The sequence below is a fragment of the Ambystoma mexicanum genome, chromosome 4q (genome assembly GCF_040938575.1).
Source record: "Ambystoma mexicanum isolate Mex_15411 chromosome 4q, UKY_AmexF1_1, whole genome shotgun sequence".
NCBI lineage: Eukaryota > Metazoa > Chordata > Amphibia > Caudata > Ambystomatidae > Ambystoma > Ambystoma mexicanum.
Genome location: NC_090928.1, coordinates 519,785,249 through 519,805,941, shown reverse-complemented (window position 1 = coordinate 519,805,941; position 20,693 = coordinate 519,785,249). Strand labels below are relative to the sequence as shown.

The 20,693-nt window shown below is 48.3% G+C and overlaps 1 protein-coding gene across 4 annotated transcripts in view; it reads right to left on the bottom strand.

Moving 5' to 3' along the window:
* Nucleotides 1-20,693, bottom strand: part of RALGAPA2 (Ral GTPase activating protein catalytic subunit alpha 2) — a 3,672,963-nt gene that overhangs the window by 2,191,066 nt on the left and 1,461,204 nt on the right. For all 4 annotated transcript variants that reach the window (XM_069608069.1, XM_069608071.1, XM_069608070.1 and 1 more), the window contains one exon: nt 17,607-17,691. In XM_069608069.1, the coding sequence (XP_069464170.1) occupies nt 17,607-17,691 (85 nt within the window). The remainder of the gene's footprint in view (nt 1-17,606; nt 17,692-20,693) is intronic.

Sequence of the window (20,693 nt, the reverse complement as noted above, 5' to 3'; positions counted from 1 at the left end):
CTTTTCCCCAAGGAACAAGTTACTTACCTGTAACTGTTGTTCTCCAGCATGGGTCTGGCATGGATTCACATGCTCATGAATATTCCCCGTCGTCAGGCTGGGAATCCTCGGTAAAGAAAAAATCAGTATCAGTTTCGTTTCTGATCTGTCTTTCGTAGTAGTAACCAATCACTGATCTCTGCGTCATACTGACCACAGCCAATGTCTGCCCTCTACCTAAGCCCCGCCTCTGGCAGCCATCTTCAGATTTGGTAGCACGTGAAGTGGCAGTATGACCAAGTGAAGAGCCGCAGAGGGGTAGGCAGGAGGGTTCGCATGTGAATCCATGCCAGACCCATGCTGGAGAACAACAGTTACAGGTAAGTAACTTGTTCCTTCTCCAGCATGGGGTCTGGCATGGATTCACATGCTCATGAATAAAGAATACATAGCAGTACACACATGCACAACCACGGGAGGTGGCAAAGGCTCAACATTAAGCATTACATCAAACTCAACATTAAGCAATTCTTACCTCCTCACCAGGCTCATCTTAGGCGAACAGGTTGCGCAGCACTGCTTGGCCGACCCTGGACTCCTCCCTGGAATCCCGATCGACGCAGTAGAATTTCGTGAAGGTGTGCGTCGACCTCCACGTAGCAGCCCTGCAGATGTCCAGCAAGGGCACACCAGATAGGAACGCCGTGGTAGCTGCGATCGCTCTGGTGGAATGGGCTCTCGGACGGCCAGGCAGCGGTCGGTTTGCCAACCGATGACAATACATGATACAGCCGGAGAGCCATCTGGAAATGGAAGCCTTCGAGAGAGCCTTCCCCTGATTGACAGGTCCAAAGTTCACAAAGAGTTGTGACGTCTTCCGAAAACACTTTGTGCGGTCCACGTAGAACTTCAGCGCTCTAGCCACATCCAGCGAGTGCAAAGTCCTTTCAGCCGGCGACAAAGGCGACGGGAAGAAAACAGGCAACACCAAGGGTTCGTTGAGGTGGAAGTCCGACGGCACCTTGGGCATGAAGGAGGGGTGCGTCCTGAGCACTACCCTCGTGTCGTGAAAAGTCAAGTACGGGGCCTTGCAGGAAAGGGCCTGGATCTCTCCCACCCGTCGTGCGGAGGTGATGGCCACAAGAAACGCTGTTTTCCACGACAAGAACTTCAACGGAGCCGAGTGCAGAGGCTCGAACGGAGGGCCCATGAGCTTGGTCAGCACCACGTTGAGCTCCCACCCCGGGGCCGGAGCCTTCACTGGCGGGAACGATCTGAACAGTCCCTTCATGAACTCTTTCACCAGACGATGAGACCACAAAGACGTCCGCCCCGTGGTTCTGGTGTATCGGGAGATCGCAGCAAGATGAATCTTGATGGATGCGTGCGCCAGTCCAGCTTTGGCCAGCGTCAGTAGGTACGGCAGTACTTGGGGAGCCGTAATCCGTAGAGGGTTAATCTTCTGTGCGTGGCACCAGACAGAGAACCTCTTCCATTTGTGTCCGTAGCATTTAAGAGTTGAGGACGCCCTGGCCTTTGCAAGAACCTCTCTGCAGTCGGCCGGTATGTCCTATCCTCCAAACTCTAACGCTGCAGGAGCCAGGCCTGCAAGCTCAGCGACTTCGGGTCGTAATGGAGGATGGCGCCTCCTTCCCTGGAGAGAAGATCCACGTCCACTGGCAGCTTGATTGACGGGGACGCTGACAAGTCCAGAAGGTCCGGGAACCATATCTGCCTCGGCCACGCAGGTGCGACGAGGATCATCCTGCACCGTGACCTCTTGAGCTGGTTGATGAGCCGGATCAGCAATGGCGGGAACGCGTATAGAATCAGGCCCTCCCAGGGGAACGAGAAAGCATCGCCCATGCTCCTCGGCTGGGGAAACCTGCTGGCGAACCTCCGGCACTTGGAGTTCGTCGCCGTCGCGAACAGATCGATCTGGGGTGTGCCCCACCGTCGGAAGAGGCGGTCTACTAGATCCTGTCGTAGTTCCCACTTGTGGCACGAGCGCAGCTCCCTGCTGAGTGAGTCGGCGATGGTGTTTTTTTATCTCTGCCAGATGAAACGGCACCAGAAACATCCCTTGGGCGACGGCCCAATGCCACAGATCCTGCGCCTCCCTGGACAGGGCTGGGGACCTGGTTCCGCCCCGTTTCCTGATGTAGAACATGGTGGTGGTTATGTCGGTGAAGATCCTCACCACCTTGCCCTTGAGGGACGGAAGAAAGGACCTGAGGGCCCAAAACACTGCACGGAGCTCCAGGACGTTGATATGGAGGGACTTCTCCGTCGGGAGCCAAAGGCCTCTCGCGTGCAGATTTTCAGTGTGCGCTCCCCACCCTTCCAGGGAGGCATCCGTGGTCACTGTCTCCTGGTGGCCGGGGGTCTGGAAGTCCATGCCCGCCGTCAGATGCGCGCGGGTGCCCCACCACCGGATCGCTCATCGGAAACTCTCGTCGAGTGTGATCCTCTCCTCGAAGCTGCCCGTCGTCTGGATCCAGTGCGCGTCCAGGAACTCCTGCAACGGGCGCATCCGGAGCCTGCACAGGCGGATGAGGTAAATGCAAGAAGACATCATTCCGAGGAGGGACTTGATGGACCTCACTCTGGCCGCGTCCGCAACGAGCATCCGCTGCACCTTGCCCAAGATGGCCCTCGTCCTTTCCTCCGACGGAGAGGCCAGAAGCGACACTGTGTCGAGCTTCGCTCCCAGAAACAGTGCGTCTTGCGCGGGCACCAGGTGGGACTTGGCGTAGTTTATGGAGAATCCCAGGTCCGTGAGAAGTTGGACGGTCCTTGCCGTGTGCTCCACGCCGAGCTCCTCCGTCTTCGCTCGGATGAGCCAGTCGTCCAGGTAGGGGTAGACGTGGATCCCCTCTCGGCGCAGCTGCGCCGCCACCGGTGCGAGGCACTTGAACACCCTGGGTGCCGACCTCAGTCCGAAGGGAAGGGCTCTGAACTGGTAGTGACGCCCTTGGACCACGAACCTGAGAAACTTTCGGTGTCCCCTTAGGATGGGAATATGGAAGTAGGCATCCTCCAAATCCAACGACGACAGGAAATCGCCCTCCTCCAGCTGACCCAGGACGTGTTGGAGGGTGACCATCCGGAACTTCTGTGCCTTGATGTATTTGTTCAGCCGTCGTAGGTCCAGGATGGGACGCCATCCTCCCGTCTTCTTCTTCACGAGGAAGTATCTTGAGTAAACTCTGGAGCCCCGAAGCCTCTTTGGGACGAGCTCGATGGTGCCCTTCTTGAGCATCGCCTTTACCTCCAAGAGAAGTTGAGGGACGTGATGTTCTTTCCTGGCCACAGGGGGGACGCGCGGGCACCTCTTTAGAAACTCGAGCGCGTGACCCTGAGCTAGGGTGTCCAGCACCCAACGGTCGGTGGAGATGGACTCCCACGCGCTGACGAAGCTCGCCAGCCGGCCTCCCACCGGGGTGCTTCGGTGGGGGCCCGACCCCACGGCCGGTTCAGTCCTGCTTCGACGAGGCTTTGCCGCCTTGTCCTCCTCGGCGACGACTGCGGGGTCCGCCCGACTTGCCTCGTCCCCTATAAGCTTCCTGCGACGACGAACGGGCCACTTGACGGTAGGTGGAAAATCCGCCGCCGGAACCTTTGGAGGCACCCTGTTTGCCTCCGCCGCTCCGAAAGGGCGGCCGCCGTTGCTGGAGAACCCCAAGAGCCCGGGCCGTCTCCATGTCTGCCTTGATGGCTTGAAGGGAATCGTCCACTGTTTTCCCAAACAGGTTGTTTCCGTCAAACGGCATGTCCAAGACTCTGGTCTGCACGTCCTGACGGAAGTCAGTAGCCTTGAGCCATCCACGCCGCCTAAGGCACACGCCGTTGTCCAACTGGTGAAATCCAGTGTCAGCGATGTCCGTCGCAATCGTAATGGCGTGGTCCGACGCCACCTCTCCTTCCTGCAAGATCTCTAGGGCTTCCGCCCTCTTGTCGTCCGGTAGGAAGTCCAGCAGGGGGGCCAGTTTGTACCACAACTCCCTGTCGTAGCGGGCTACGATAGCCAAGGTGTTGGCCGCCTTAATCGTCGTCGCTGCAGACGAGATGACTCTGCGTCCCATCGTATCTAATTTCTTTCCCTCGCCGTCCGGCGGGGAGGTCGATGTAGAGGCCGCGCCCCCCCCGCTTTCTTCCTGGCCGCCGCGGAGACGACAGAGTCCGGGGTCGGCTGTGCCCGAAGGCACAAGGGGGCCGCGTCCGGGACCCGGTACTTCTTCTCGTACCGATCCCTTCTAGCCGGCGTTGTGGATGGGTTCTTGAGGAGGGCGAGGCCCTCATCCCAAATATCGTCCAGTAGAGGTACAGAGAGGACCGTCTTCCTCTTGGCCTCGCGCCGTTGATAAAGGAAACCTTCCTCCTTCTCTTCCGGGCAGAGCTGGAAAAGCTCGGATGCCCTGGCGATCATGGAGTGAAACGATCTAATCTCGTCGGGCGGGGAAGCCCGGGTGGGAGGTGACGACGGCAGATCCTCGTCGTAAACCTAGTCGTCCGTACCCGTCGCGGCCGTGTCAGTCCCCGTATCATCCCCACGAGTCGTGGACGGGGAGGAGGGCTGAACAGGGCGCGATGGCTGAAAAGGAGGTGGAGGATGAATCCTTCTCTTAGGGGGAGGGCTCCCAGAAGGGCCTGGCTCCGGGTCCCCCGTCGGGAGCGGTTCCTCCGCTGGTGGTAACGGCAGTCTCGTCCTTATCTCCGAGCATAAGGACTGTATAGCCAACAAAATGGCCGCTGAGTTGTCTTGCGGCACTGGTTGAGGGGAGTCCGATGGGCGGTCAGGGGCCCTGTCGGCACCCTCGACGTTATCGTCATCCCCTACGTCGGGGTCCCTCCCGACGGGCTGGTCTTCTTCCACGCCAACGCCGTGGCTTAAGACTTCGATCAGCTCTTCCTCAGAGGTTGAGGCCGAATCCACGACGACCTCCTGCCCCCCCTTTTTCTTCTCCGTCAGAGGTTTCACGGGGGTCCTGTCGATGGGCATAAAAGAGGACTCCCTCCGCGGGGGCAGGAAGACTGAGCCCCGAGGTCGCCACCACTGGTGTAGCCTCCACAGGCTGAGCCAGGGCCGCCGCGACTGTCTCGATAGAGGCCTTGGCCGGATGGATTAAGGCTTTCACCACCTTAGGTGCGCTCACCGCCTTCTCCTTGGGGGGAGGGTCACTGCCTCGCTCCCCCTCCGATGGGGCCTTCGAGCTCGACCGGGGTCTCGCCAGGAGCTTCGCCGGGTGCTCGGCCTTCCTCTTACCCGAGTCAAAGCGTTGGCTCGTGGTTGATGGCGCCGGGGAGGGTGCGCCGTGCCTGGCGCCCGTAGAGCCCCACCGTTCGCCACTCCCGGTGCCAGCGGACTCGCGGTGCTTGGCCTTGTGTTGGACCCCCGTCGCCGGGGCATCCTCAAAGGTCTTAGAAGACCGCTCAGACTTCTTCTCGCCTGACGGGCTCTTGCCTTCCAGCCAGTTGGCGAGATGTTGATGGCGGTCCTTCATGGTCCGCTCCGACATATTGCCACAAAACGCACAGTCCTTCTCCACGTGCGTCTTGTCCTCATGTAGGCAGTAAAGACAAAGGGAGTGTTCGTCCTCCTTAAAGACATTCTGAAGCTGGCATCCAGGGCAGACCCTGAACAGCTTTCCGGGCGTCGAGCTTCCCTTCTCCTGGGCCATGTCCGAGATGGGCCTGAGAAACTTCTGGAGTCCTCCAAAAGCGTGGCTCGACGAAATCTTCACCCTTGAGGGGCGTAGACGAATCCGACACGGGTCCCCGTTGATCGGATGAAGAAACGGTGGAGCTTGAGGCTCTGTTGACCGAAAAATAGAAGTTTTTTGAGAAAAAAACGTGAAAAAATAGCACTAACGCTCGAGAGCAATAGCACAAGGATCCCAACACTTGAACGTGCGGTAAAAATCTGAAGATGGCTGCCAAAGGCGGGGCTTAGGTAGAGGGCAGTCATTGGCTGTGGTCAGTATGACGCAGAGATCAGTGATTGGTTACTACTACGAAAGACAGATCAGAAACGAAACTGATACTGATTTTTTCTTTACCGAGGATTCCCAGCCTGACGACGGGGAATATTCATGAGCATGTGAATCCATGCCAGACCCCATGCTGGAGAACATTGATTTCTCTAGTAAAGTTAGCTAGTGATTATTATTTCATGAATATATTCTGAAGTAAATCAAGTTCGTTTTCTATTACCTGTGTTCCAAGGGAGACCGGCATGGCTAGGGGCCATTCTCTGGGCAAACTGGCCATTGGACTGGATCACAGGCAATGTCCATTGCCCAATATGGGTGTTTTTGTGGGGTGCAGACCCATATGCCAACATAAATGACTTGCATACACCCACACTTTATCCAAGACTTGAATAAGAAAAAGGGTTAAGAGAAAAGTTGTGTACCTCCCAAACTGGTTAGGGTAATTCTAAAATTGATATGACGGAGAACAAAACAATTTTGAAAAATCTGACCTCCTTGAAAATCAGCATAAGAATGTTATGAGCAGTACGTGGTAATCATTGAGTTACTGTCATTTTACAATGGCAGTAAAAGTTATGGATGTCTTAGAAACAATGACCAACATATTTTTGAGGTTGTTGAAAGAAGGAGAACAGTCAGAAGCTTAAGAGGGAGAGGATAGCTCCACACATTGCAAGCATCACCCATTATGAAAAGTGGAGACTCCAACAAGGATTTAATACTCCTCTAGACTTCCTCATGTTTTCATCTTTGAGGTCATAAAATGAGAACCAGTCAGTCAATATGTATATTGGGATGTGAACATCCATCAAACAGACAAAACAATACATTAAAAAAATGACAGTCAGCAAAAATAAAATGAAGACCTTCATAACACTGCCAAAAGACCCTTTGTTTTATGCACAGCTCTTTTTAGAAAAGATAACAAGGCACTAGCAACATATACTGAATCTGCAGATAAGAGAAAGAGCAAGGTAGGACGATAACAGAGCAAATTGTTTAAAAACCGGTAGTAATGTCGACTTTCTAATGTCCCTGTATGCTGGGCAAAAAAGAATGAAATGTTTTAGGTTCTCCCGGAACTCCCCACATGACGGACAGCTCACTCCATGACCGCTGACATCAAAATACACTTATACTGCTTTTGCCCGCGGGACAACAAGCTGCTAGCCAGAAAAAAGGACCAAAGCGTTACTCTTACTTAAGCAGTCTTTGATAAAGGTGAGCCAGGAAATGTAATACCAATTAGCCCGACATATCAAAGACTTAATGATAAAATTACTTAAGCTAGCGTGTTCATTGGACCAGAGGTGGAGCTAGAAAACAATCAGAGCCAGCTCCCATTGATCCTCCAAGAAGCCCACACCCAGTTCCCTATGCACTGCTACACTGGATGCAGATCTTGGAAGTCCCAGTAAACGTCTGAGAAACTTTTTTTCCAACACCTGTAACTCAGACACTTTTGTATAACCCCAAAGAGATGCTCCATACAAGGTTGCCGCTATCATTTAAAGTCAAATCCAGCGGTTGCTCATGGCATCGGTTCAAAAAACGATCAAAGCCCTCCCCGTATGTTGCATCATCTTCAATGATTGCTTTCTCAGGTGTGCTCGGCCTGTGACTGTCGCGGAGAATCAAACTCCCAGATAGTCCAAATCCTTGACTCTGGGGATGATTGTCCCATTACAGACCATTGGGCGCATTTTCACCCGCTCAGTCCCCCGCCCCCCAGCAAACCCCAACACACCCAGTCACCATTAATTTGGAGGTATTGATCTTTAACTCCAGGTTATTCATGAATGCTACATAAACGTTGATCAAGCCATGTAGGGCTATGGGGGTTCTTGCTATCAAAACCGTGTCATAGGTCTAGGCTAGAATGGGTAATGCCCTGCCATACAGGCACGGGCAATCCACATTGGTCTCCACCAGGGCATCCTTCAGCCCAATGATATACAATGTAAACAAAATCAGGGCCAAGACGCAGCTCTGTTGTACGCCCATACCCACTTTAGTGCATTGTCCCCATGGTACACGTCAGACACTTGCCTGGTTATCGCTGTGTATTTCCCAAAGCACAGTCAGAATCTCAACTGGGCAGCCCAAAGACCTGAGCACTGCCCACAACTTTTGCCTATTGACCTGGTCAAAGGCCATGCTCAGGTCCACAAATGCAAGTTACACTGCCTCCCCCTACAGTACAGAGTTAGACACTAATAGGTACAGGTGAAGAACCTGCTCCTTTGTGCCCACAACGGGCCGGAAACCGAGCTGTATATCTGACAGGACCGAACAATCTCGTAGCCATGCTTCAATGTATCCCAGTAACACCCTCCCAAAAATGCTGAATGCGGTATCCAACAGGGATATTGGTCTATATGCCAAAGGGCTAGAAGGATCCCCCTTTTTAAATACTGGAAAAATGAATGCAGATTTCCATGGCAGCGGATAAGTCCCGACTCTAAACATGCGTTAAATGCTAAAATCAACTGCGGTGCCCACAATTCAGGTTGATCCTGGAACAAATCTGCTGGAATAGCATCCGGGCTTGAGGCCCGGTTACAGGCCTGTTTGTTGATGGCCCCAATAACCTCCTTTAATGTAAAGCGCAGTAAAGATCCAGAATTCCCATCATCCCCCATACAATCTCTGTCCCTAAACAGATCTGAAAAAAATCGCCACCAACCTGTTTATGTATGCCCCCCTTAACTTTTCAGTGGACACATATATTGGCCCACTGTTGACAAATTCCCAGAATGCCTTTGAGTTTTTTTCTGCCTCCGAAAACCCTGGCCATGCTTCCTCATCCAGCTCCACTTTCCTTTTTCCCACCTTAGCATGGTAATTGGCACACGCCTGAACAATATCATTCTTAGAGCGGGCCGAGGATTTTAATGCTGTCAACTGTGAATGTTTTGCTACAATACAAGCCTCATCAAATCATCCATTTCTTGCCAGACTTGCCTTTACTATATGCACCCACACAAATCCCTCCGTGAGAGCCCCCAAGAGACCCACAAATCCTGCCACCACCTGCTCTGTATTACCCAAATTGTCCAGTGTTAGGACAGTTTTTCTGAAGTCCAGTTAAGGCCTAGTAAAACCATTCAACTGAGGCAGTACAAGACTCCACTCTTAGTATAAGACTGTACCACCCGAGTACATGGTAGCGTAGGCAGAGCAGCCAGGCTTATCTTAGGAGGGAGAGAGGGCAGTAGATACAGTACAAGTGAAAATTGTAATACAAATGATCAAAAGAAACACTGAAACACTATGTATTATAAAAATAAAGGATTTATTTAAATACAAGTAGGCCCAGATAAATCTAGGGGTTAAGTAAATACTGAAACATTATATGAAATCACAATATAAAACACAACACTACACTTGAAAGTACACAGACCCAAGTATAGACCTTATTTGGAACACCTAACAGTAGTTCTAGGGAAGTCAAAACCTTGTTATACACATTTAGTATAGGCCAAGCCTATTCTTTGGGAGTAAAAGACCAATGGTTACTTTTAGATTACTTTTGGTAATACAAGGACAGTAGGCCCTTCCAGTTGTACAGTGACTCTTGGAACAAATCACATAAGCAGTCAACTGGACAATATACTTTTGGTGAATAGTGAAACACTTATTCTAGGTGCAGTAAAAACCTATAACTACTTTTGTCATAACACACAGTTATACCAGGTGAGCAAAACCTAATGGATGTAATATACAATTACAGATGCTTTGGACATCAGGGAACCCCAGATTGAGATAAGCAATAACTCTTGTAACTTGTTTTGGATGGCACACAGCTAACACAAGGTAAGTAAAACCCACTTACTTTAACTTCACAATGAAGAGGAAAGTAAAACCCAATGTCACAATTTACTGAATAGATATTCTAGGTAGGCAACAACCTAATGTAGACTTATTAAAGACAGGCTAGCAGCAAGTCAGGGGAAGCAAGACCCAGTTGGGGGACACTCATACAGTTATCCTAACCGGACTAGCCTGGTGATACCAACAGTTGGAGGACACTCATACAATTACCCTTCAGGAATAATCTGGTGAAACCAACACATTACTTTTGTAGAGAGGCACAACCTAATCACAGGAGAGTAAAATACCTTCACATCTACTTTCTTTTAGACTGGCAAAACAGTGGCTAAGGAAGGAAAGATGTTAACCATACCTTTAAGAATAGTACATCACACATCCAAGATCAGTAAGAACTTTTGTAACTGTTCACTCTTAGAATTACAGTTACCAACCAACTCTTTACAAGTAAGTAAAAACACTTGATTTCTTTTCTAGGCAGAAGTCCCAATCACTTCAAAGTCTTTTCCCTTAGAGCATGAGTGTTCTCAGTGGCAGAAGGGGGGTCACTAGGACTAGTGACCAACAGGCAGTGTTAGAATAAGTTCTTTAGTAGCAAAGGTCAGAGTTTCCTGAGGAAAACTGGCAAACAAGTGAGTACTTTTACTTCTAGGGTTAGAAGAGGGTCCAGGGGCTTCACAGAAGACACCCCAGCAGGATTCTAGCAGTGGGACTGGGTGTACTGGACGAGGGACCTCCCAATCACAGAAAACACCCCAGGACTACACAGAAATCCCAACAGGCTTAAGGTAAGTATATACCCAAGCCAACACAGTACCTCAGCAATGAAGAAGAGATTGCAGCAGGAGAACTTCAGGGACTGCAGCCAAATACCCGGTCACTGGATTCCTTGTCCTGGAGACTGAACACAAGACCTCAGAAGGGACTTTGCAGCATGGATCGATGAAGAAGGCTCCAGGCAAGATTTCTCTCGCGGCTGAATGCGGTTCTGCGGGTTTGGCGCCTTTTCAAGGAGCACAGAAGAAGACAGAAAATCGCGGTTGAATTCTCGTCGTTTAAAAGGTCCAGCACTCTTGTGAGGGGACTTTTTGGACTCGATTCGTGTCTCTGGAGATAGACTAAGATGCCCACGAAGTTTCAGCGAGATTCGGAATTCGGAAGACCGTGCACCGCACAGTGGCAGGAGGTCCCAGGGTATTGGGGTATTGCAAGAACGCAAAGTCGCAGCAACCCGTGGGATGGCTCAAAATGCAGGTCGTCTTGAGTCTAGTGGGTCTCACCAGGCTCTGGGTTCGGGTCGTCGTTTTCGGAGACCCCAGGTCGATCGGAAGGAAGGGCTGCAGCAGGCTCCGGTTACAAAGCAGGCTCTCCGGCCGCTGGAAATCATTCCCGCCGTTTTTCCTTCGTCATCCTCTTCGGTTTTCGGTTCCAGTGGTCGACATGACTTCAGCTTCCAGGTTTCCAGTATTTATCAGGAACTGCAACACAACCTCTGCATTCTCTCCCCGCATTTTACAAGAAAGGGGCGTTTGGCTGTCCAATCAGGACAGCCAACCCCCCACTGGGATTTGGCCCAGTTGAAGGAAGACCTAAGACAAAGGAGGGGGAAGTTTGGGACCCCTCCCCCACTTCCTGTGCTTACAGACTGACTGGAGCCTGGGCGGGGTGTCCAGGGGACTCCCGCCAAAGACAAAACTCAAACAAAGGATTTTCCCACCCTGGATGTCAGGGGAAGGAACAAGAAACGACAAGAAACACTAAAATGGCAGCAAAAGAAGACGGGGGCCATTTTGGTAAAAATGAGCACCCTTAGGTGCCTTTACTGCAGCTGTGATTACAGCACGCGGTAAAGGTGCACCAAATTAGTAAAAGGTATCACTGCCACCAGCCATTAAAGGTAAGCTTGTCACTGTAACAGAATTGTTACAGTTTAAATGTGAAAGGGGATACATTGTATCTCCCCAGCACTCCACATAAGGTGGGGTGTGCTGGTTTCACAGAAGTAAATGTAAAAGGGATCCAAAGATCCTTTCTACCCTTGGGAACTGTAGTTCACTCAAGGTTAGCACAAGAAAGTAAAAGGGGGAGCCCCTAGAGCAACCCAGCAACAACAGGCACTTATTGCCAATAAGTTGTTAGACATGATAACTTTAAAAAGACACTATGGAGAGTCTTAAAAATGACACCCATAAAAAGAGTTAAAGACAGGTGAGTGTGGAAAAAGGTTCCCACTCACTGAGGTATTAATGGAAAATATCTCACTAGAAAAGCAAAAAGTTCTGGAGTTGAACCAGGCAAGGAAGATTTACCAGCCCTGTGGAAATCTTACCCAACATCCAGTATCTTCAGAATGCCATGCCGTTGTTCTGCCAACATTTTATGGTGTAGCTTAGAGTCAGCAATTGTGGCCCAACTGATTTTTCTTTTCTACACATCCTGGACTTCTACTATGCAAGGAATATTCTCTTGCGTGGATACCCTCTCTGTTATCACCCTTCGTTTTAAACAAATTGGGCAGTGATCACTAGATGGGTCCTTCACTACTCCAAAATCCATGATTCTATCCCACATAGCCCCTGACAGAAGTAGACGATTCTGAATGTTTGTTAAATGTTGTCAATCCTGGAATATCCGGTAAAACTCGCCCATTGACAGCACGCATCTCACACTCTCAGAGTCAAGCTCAAAATTGCAAACCCTCAAATACATCCTGGCATCCTGCATTTGGGGTTTTGGAATACATAAATACATGTCCTCCATTGGATCAAAAAGATCATCCAGGGGCCCATTGCTCATTGGAAGGTTAAAATCACCCGCTAACACAAACAATCATATTATCTATCCTCTGCCTTTGTTGATCATCAATAAAGGCTTTAAGTTTTAACAGCCTGTTTGCCGGGGCTTTATGGGGACTACTATAAAAATTGAGAATGGCTACCGACCTCCCAAAAGTCGTCCTTACTAGCAGCACCTGTAAGAAGTCTATCTTGGTCTCAAACACCTTTATCTCAAACTTCAAAGAGACTCGAATCAGCATGGCCAATCCACCATAGCATCTACCACTGCCATTTGGAATGGCTGATGCCCCATACGAAACATGGCCATTAATGGGGGGGGGGGCGGGTTCCTAAAGCCCAGGTTTCCTGTAAGAAGATTACCTCATAAGATTTCAGGAATTCCACAATGTCCGGGTTGACTAATTTCCCTCTGGCTCCTGCTATGTTCCAAGACAACAAACACAACACAGGAAGTAGACTTTTGCAATGCTTGACCCACCTAACACTCCTGTTTTATGGCATTGCCTCTATCCCCTGAAACCCTCAAATCAAATGGGCAAGGAAGAGTACCTATCTGTCAATCAATTTCCTCTATGATCGAAAGCAAGTCAAAATGATTAGATACCACACTCCCGATGGGACACATTCGCCATCAACTTTGAATAGTTGCAGTGCCCTCGATCTGAGCCTAGGATTCAATATCGGCAGAAATTAGGATTATCCTGTGACTTCAAGGGTCCTTCCTTCACCTCTTGATTCTTTCGTGCATTTGCCCAAAGGCCACTATTCAATTTCGCACAACCCCCTAAATCCAAATAGAAATATTCCAATGACACTAGTCTACTCCCAAACCTAGTGCCATTCAGTTTCATGCCTCTGGTCAGATTAGAACTGGTCAGATGGTCTACCAAAGATCGGTCTGCAAAGGAGATTACAATACAATCCCCAGCCCCGGATTTCCTTGAAGAACCAACCCATCCTACCCTTCTCGCCATAAGAATGTCTCTTGGGTTGATACTTGGGCCCATCAGATTTGTGTTAATCCAATGACTGGCCTTGTTCATCAGCGAGATTGGTGACTCAAACCCCTCCTTAGGCAACGTTGGTAGACCAATGATTACTTCTGCCAATGGAGCAGCTTCCGGGAGTAAACTTAAAAAGAACCCCCTTTCCCCGCTCTCTGCAGTCTCCAAGGACTTCCTCGAATGCCCTTGTCCCCTTTCTAGATATCTTTCCTCAATCCTGCATCAATCAGGATGCATCCTTGGTAATGGTTAGTGGTGTGATCTGTAAACCAACATCTATTGGTTCTGTCCCATCCCCCCCATCCACACTCTCCCCCCTACCCTTACTCTGTGCAACGCCAGTGTTTCCACCCGAGCTTTGCTACCATGACCCATAGCGGCCAGCCCGACTAAATTCTTCAAATCGTCTCTTACGGTCCCTCATACAGTCATCCATTAAAGCCAGGGTATTCATGATCCCCTGCTTGAATAAATGCAGGAGTCCATGGATACCCTGGAGATTTTTTTTCCAGGGCCCCTTTCACCCCATAATCTTGTCCCTCTCCCAACGAACGGCATGCTTGAAGAGAAGTAGTTGTATAGGCTTCAATTTGTCATCTAATAGGGCCTACAATCACGTTTTATCCTCATCCTCCTCCTGGGGGGGAAACCGTGGTGGGCACACCTTCTGTTACATCCTCCCCTGGTTCCTTGGATTCCTGTAACCCCTGTAGCCCACCAGATAAGTTCTCCACTGAGCAACTCTTCCCCCCTCCACCTCCCTCACCACACACCCTCTCCTCCTTCCTGTGCTGCTTGCAATACTTCTTTTAATATTGGTACGCTATCCACCCCACTCAGGATTGAGCCACCCTCGACCCAAGGATCCTCAGTGACCCCCGGATCGTTGCCATTGCCAGAAATATTGCTGCCACCCTCGATCTTTGAGGCTGCCTCCCATATGGCCTTTTCTGTGGTCATAATACAGTGTTCTATTTTACCGGTCATATCTTTTATGTAGCTGTCCAAAGAGGGTTGTGTGTTGGCCCTACAGTTTTATTGAGCCTGTGCCCTTTAGGATTTCTTGGCCTCCTTGGCCAATTTCCCTAACCCACCATCATTCTGTATCTTCTTTTTGACCATATCCAAGACAAAACAGGAAGATGGTAAAATGGTGGACACTGCAAACCACAAATCCACCAAGCAACAGAAATGTAATAAAACTAATCTGTAATTTTAGCTGTGACCTAGAACCTTTTCTAAAAAATGTTTTACAAATCATAAAATGTAAAATAGAAGGTCTATACTGCTTTTAAAAAAAAAACATTCCTTTAGCTCGAGTGAAAAATTAAATACACCAGCTCTAGAAGTGTGAGTCTCTAAGGCCACTTTCCGCAGCATACAACATAATGTATCAAGTAGCAAAAAGTGTGGCCGCAGCAACAATTGTAGCCCTTCCCACCATCCCGGAGTCCAGCTCTTGACGAGGGTACTTGCTGCCAGGCAATAAGGTGAAAGTCGGAAGCGAACAGAAACAAATCACCAACTGTGTTCCTTCCCGACAGGGCACTCGAAGCAGGTATAGTAGAGGCACTCTTCCTCACTCAGCCAAGCTCCGCTAAAACTGAAGGTTTTGAAGGGCGCACCCACCTCCACTCTACGTCTCAGCTGTGCGGCTCCCCTGGGGTTCTTTTAAGTAGCCCCGTCGGTGACCATGACGACTCATCCTAATGGGAAACAACTATGGTAATTAGTAACACCTGTTATAGATGATCTTAAACTGGGATTCCTAGTATGCAGCGCTTAATAAAACACCAAATAATAATAACTATAATAATCCACTCCTCTGTTCTAGACAGATGATGGGGCGCTAGACATCTAAAATTGCTACATTCATTGTCAATGCTTCATATGAAATTGATGTGCAGTTGAAGAAGGGGCTACATTTTAAAAGTTAAAAAGGTGGAGCAATCCAGGAGGAGACAATAGATTTTTATTTTAGAACTGCTGCTTGCGCAATTGTCTCTTCTTTCAAGAGATTGATTGTGTGTTACCTGGGATAAAATAAAGTCAACCATCAATTGGACATGATGCACAGAACAAATAAAAAGGGTAGACTGAAGTCACTGACTAAGGAGAAGAACAAGATCAAAAAGCATGTGTGTGTTAATATTGGAACCAGGAAAGTGCTCAATCAAATAACATTAAATTGTAAACAAACTGCAATGCTCAACACTATGTCAACATTTTGAAGGGTCAAAAGTATATTATATAAAAGGGCGCCCACGGCAAAGTTACTTTCTCATTCATGAAAAGAGAATTATGACAGACGTCATTTATATGCCAACTTGCTGGCCAGAGTTCGAGCAATGTTGTGTGAATACACTGGACAAAAAGTAGAAATACCAGTAAAAAGACCATGTGACAAACCAGAATAAAAATAAAGTCGCAAACAAATAAATAAAGCACTACTCAGAATACAGAAAGATGTGTAAACCTTTCAATATGGCGTGAGAAGGTGCATGTTACATATTACAATAAAAGTGGAACCAGTGGGTATACAAAATTAAAGCTAAAACATATAAGGATACTGCACACTTTTATGCTGAAAAAAGGTTTTCAGTCCTCATTCTTCATCTCTTGCCACAAAGAAACAGGAATCAACACACTATCTTTTAGAAAATATAAGGTTGGTGTGCAAGACCAGCCCCCTAAACATATTTAGCAAAATACAACCTTGCAAATAACCGCAAGTTTGGATTTATCCTCCAAAACGTCACAGCCAGATAATAAAACCGACACATAAGCAGAGGAGGTCCTGCAGTAATGTGTTGCCATTCCGCAATGTAAGGAAGAGTTTGGCAACTATGAATGTAGGCATTGCTATCTCTGATTGTATTACGAACAGCATATTAAATTCGTAATTGGATGGTACTGCACTGCCTTAGGCGAAATCCATTCCAGACTGAAGTCATCTTGCTCCCAGCATCCAATGACAGCACAACTCTTGCAAGGCTCACACAATTGGGGTCCTCTAAAACAGCAACCTAAAACTACATGTCATCACTGCTGCTTCTATTGCAGCTAGTATCAACCTAATGAACATCAGAAAGATCAACGACCAAAAACCCTCATCTCCACCTTGGTCCCCTAGGATTGGAATACTACTCCAGCTTAATAAATCGGTCTTCATCTCTATTTTTTTGATTCCCCTAAATAAAAGAATCAACTTTGCCACACACACCCTGTACCACCTACCTACATTTTCTCCTACCGCAGCATATCGATATCATGCTGGAAGCATTCCATGTGAAAATGCTGCTGCTACTATGGTTTCAATCAATCTATAGTTTAGTCCACCAGTTTTCCTGGATAAACCTATTTCGCTTTACTCTTCAAACTCGCTTACCTCTCAACAACATATCTATCTCTCTTCACTCTTAGGCTGTTAGTAATTTTCACTTCTTTCGTCTACTGGCCCTATACAACTGGAATGCCCCTTTCGGCAGTTACTAAAGAAGTTACCAAAGCAGGCCAGTCAGTGAACCGATGAAAAACCAAGATGAAGCTACACTTAGTAGCCAGTGGCTGACTGTGCCCACCCACCTCCCTTCAAACTCTCTAATGCATCACTGCCCAACATACATTTGTAAATGGACAGCACCAAGCACCAGGATCAATGGCAACACTTCCAATCAAGCAACTGCAAAATAGAAATACGTTTTCAGTTCAAATCACTAAGATACGTTGTTCCTTTCGTTTTAATGCAGTATGGAGCGTATTTGGCATTAGATCATTTTAGGAGTGATTCCTACAATTTACATTGATAACATCTACAAATTGGTTTGAATAATTTAAAATGATGGTAGGAATGGGCTGAGGATTCACACATCTTTTTTTTTATCACATATCTACCTACATCAAATTATTTTTAGTGTTAAATAGGTAAGAGAATTCCACACTTTGTAAAGCAGGTTCACAACAAAATAGAAATACACTATTTTTCATGACCTAAGACTTACTATTTCCTCTTCTTCTTCCATTAGATGCCTGCAAGTCTGGCCTCCAATCTAATTCTCCAGGACTGCTACTTCGTCGCAGTAAAATCTGTAGACATTGTTTGAAAAAAAAGAAATAAAATAATACATTACACTAACATGCAGGCTGAGAAATACATTTGTATATCACTCGCCAGTGATGGCAACCAGTAGGCACATTTTTGGAAATAAGATTTGCGACTGTGCAACTAGTGTGGCCACAAATGTTTCCAGATCAATACATGTCTTGGCACTTTCAATATCTTAAATCAGCCAGTGACCAGGGTTCCAAAATGTTGCTTGTGGACCTAGAACTACGTGCAAAAACGTGCTGGGAAACCAAGATGGAGATGCACACTGCCGTTTCAAAGCACACCAATTGAATAACCCAAACCTACACGCAGACTGTACCCATACACAAAACTAACCTCATCCTTTATATCAACTTTCTGCAATCCGGATACCGGAACTTGGCTAGTGAGTACTGTGGCGAATCAGCAGGAGGACTCGGACCAATGACTGCCATGTTTCAAGGTGTTAATTAAAAGAAAAAAAGTCCTAGCTTGCCCTAGCTCTAAGGGATGTTCCCTGCAAAGAAACTAAAACTAATGGTGTGCATCAAAAGTATAAAGCAGTCCTTAGTCCAAAATCCTATCCAACTAATCTGGCCCTACCACTTTGGAAGACTTAATTAAAAAGAGGCCGGAGCAATGGCCTCAATCTTAGACTTCTGCCTGGCCCAATCACTTGGATGGCTTGTCGTTAGCTTCAAGTTCATCATATGATAAAACAGTTCAAACATTGTCAGTGCTGCCTTACAAGTAAGCTTAAGTAGCACCATTGTGTTCATCGAGCAGTTCCATGATGCTCAGCATTTGCCTCCTATTTGACTCATTTGTGGTTGCACCTACACTTGCAATTTCCGGCTCTATTAAGCCATCAAACTAAAATAAAAGCCATGCCAAACTTAAACAAGAGGTCACTACATTCTCAAGCAAGAGTCCATCCTTAACCAAAATAAAAGCAAAAGGAGAAATTACTTACCGTGATATTCTTTTGGTGGATTCTTCTCCTGCAGCTTCCTTATCCGATAGATATTCCCTCCAGCATCGCTGCTTCAGAACATTTTCGACAGGGGGCGTAGTGGGCCTCGACACATCCGTCTACCATCAATCCGTCTTGCTCAATATCTGGTCGTCGGCTCCGGACGTGACATCAGGCGTCGTATAAATACCACCTCACTACGCTCAAACCTCAGTTCTCCCCCTTCCTCCCCTCCGCCCCCCCCCCCCCCCGAGCACCACATACTGCATAGGAAAACAGAGGGAATAAATGGGCTAATGAGCTCTTAAACAGAAAGTATTATACACCCCCGAAGGAGCGACAACTGAAAAAAAGCACACAAAGAAAACACTACAAGTAGCGTTAGAAAAATCTTTACTGTGGCAGGAAGACAGAAAACGGACACAGGGGACATCACCAAGTCAACGTGAAATAGAAAGATGCGCACCGACCACCTGAGCGTGGATGGATGGGAGGGGAGATGAGGAATCTGCGGGAGAAGAATCCATAGAAAGAACAATACAATAAGTAATATCTCCTTCAATGGATTGCCTTTCTCCCACAGATTCCTCATCTGATCGACTCCCAAAGCAGTAAATGAAGGAGGCAGGCAGAAAGTTATACCAACACATTTTGCAGCACTGCCCGAGTCACATCCAGACTATAGTGCTTTGCCAAGGAATGCAGAGATAACCATGTCGCAGTGTGACAAATCTCCCGGAAAGGACTCCCCTCTGCAATGCTGTGGTTGTTGAGACTCCCCTTGTCGAAGGGGCCTTGATGCCTGCTGGTAATTCCTTCCCAGTGGGCTGGTAGCATTCATCTACGCAGAAAATTATCCAACGGGATAAAGTCGGCTTGGTTATGGGCAGGCCCTTACGGGCTTAAGGGCAAGGCTGCGAAGAGCTGGTCAGCTCTCATGAAATCAGCTGTCCTGGTGCTATAACTCGACCCCCTCTTCGGGTCTAGGCAATGTAACTATTCCTTTTGCTTAGAAGGGTGCGGAAGAGGATAGAAGACCGAAAGATCGATGGACTGCGACAGGTGAAATTCTGCGACAACCTTGCGGAAGAAGCCAAGCCTTACCCAGGGTGAAACTTTCTCCCTGGAAAAAAAGCAGGAAGGATGGTTTACAGCTTAAGGCCTGTAGTTCACTCCCCCACCTAGCGTATGTAATAGCCACCAAGAAGGCAGATTTCAAAGAGAAGCCGTAAAAGACAAGAGTGCATAGGCTCAAAGGGAGCCACCATCAGAAATGTAAGAACCAGATTAAGGTCCCAATCTGGGACAACAAAGGGAGTTGACGGAAACTTATTTACAAGGCCTTTCAGGAATTGTGCCATTACCGGGATCGTAAAAAACGAACCTTGATCCGGGGATCTCTTAAACACAGACAAGGCTGCCAAATATCCTTTGACTGTGGTGACCTGAAGGCCTGCAGAGGCCAGTGACAGAAAGAACTCCATCACTGTGGTGGTGGGGCAAGAGATGGGGTCAATCTCACGTTCCCTACACCATACCTCAAATCTTCTCCATCTGCATGCATACAAAGATCTTGTAGATGGTCTGCGTGCAGCCAGAACACCCCCAGCCATCATATTGCATCCTCTCAAGAGCCACGCATGTATGTTGAGGGATTCCGGGGTCGGATGAAGTATCCGACCATCCAACTGGGTTAAGATATCCAGACGTTGAGGCAACCGCTGAGGTGGACAGATCCAAGAGGTTGGAGTACCATGTTCTCATTGCCCAGTTCGGGGCGATCAAGATCACGATCGTTCGAAACCTCTTCAAGCTTCAGAGAACCCATGGCATGACTGGGATCGGAGGGAACGCGTAAAGGAGAGGGAAGGTCCAATCCACCAGAAACGCATCCCCCAGTGCACCGTTTGCTGCGAATTCCCTCAAGCCGAACTGTTCCCATTTCCTGTTGGACTCTATTGCGAACAGGTCCACTGCTGGAGTACCCCAGAGAGCGAAGACCTCATCTAGGACTTGCTGGCACACTTC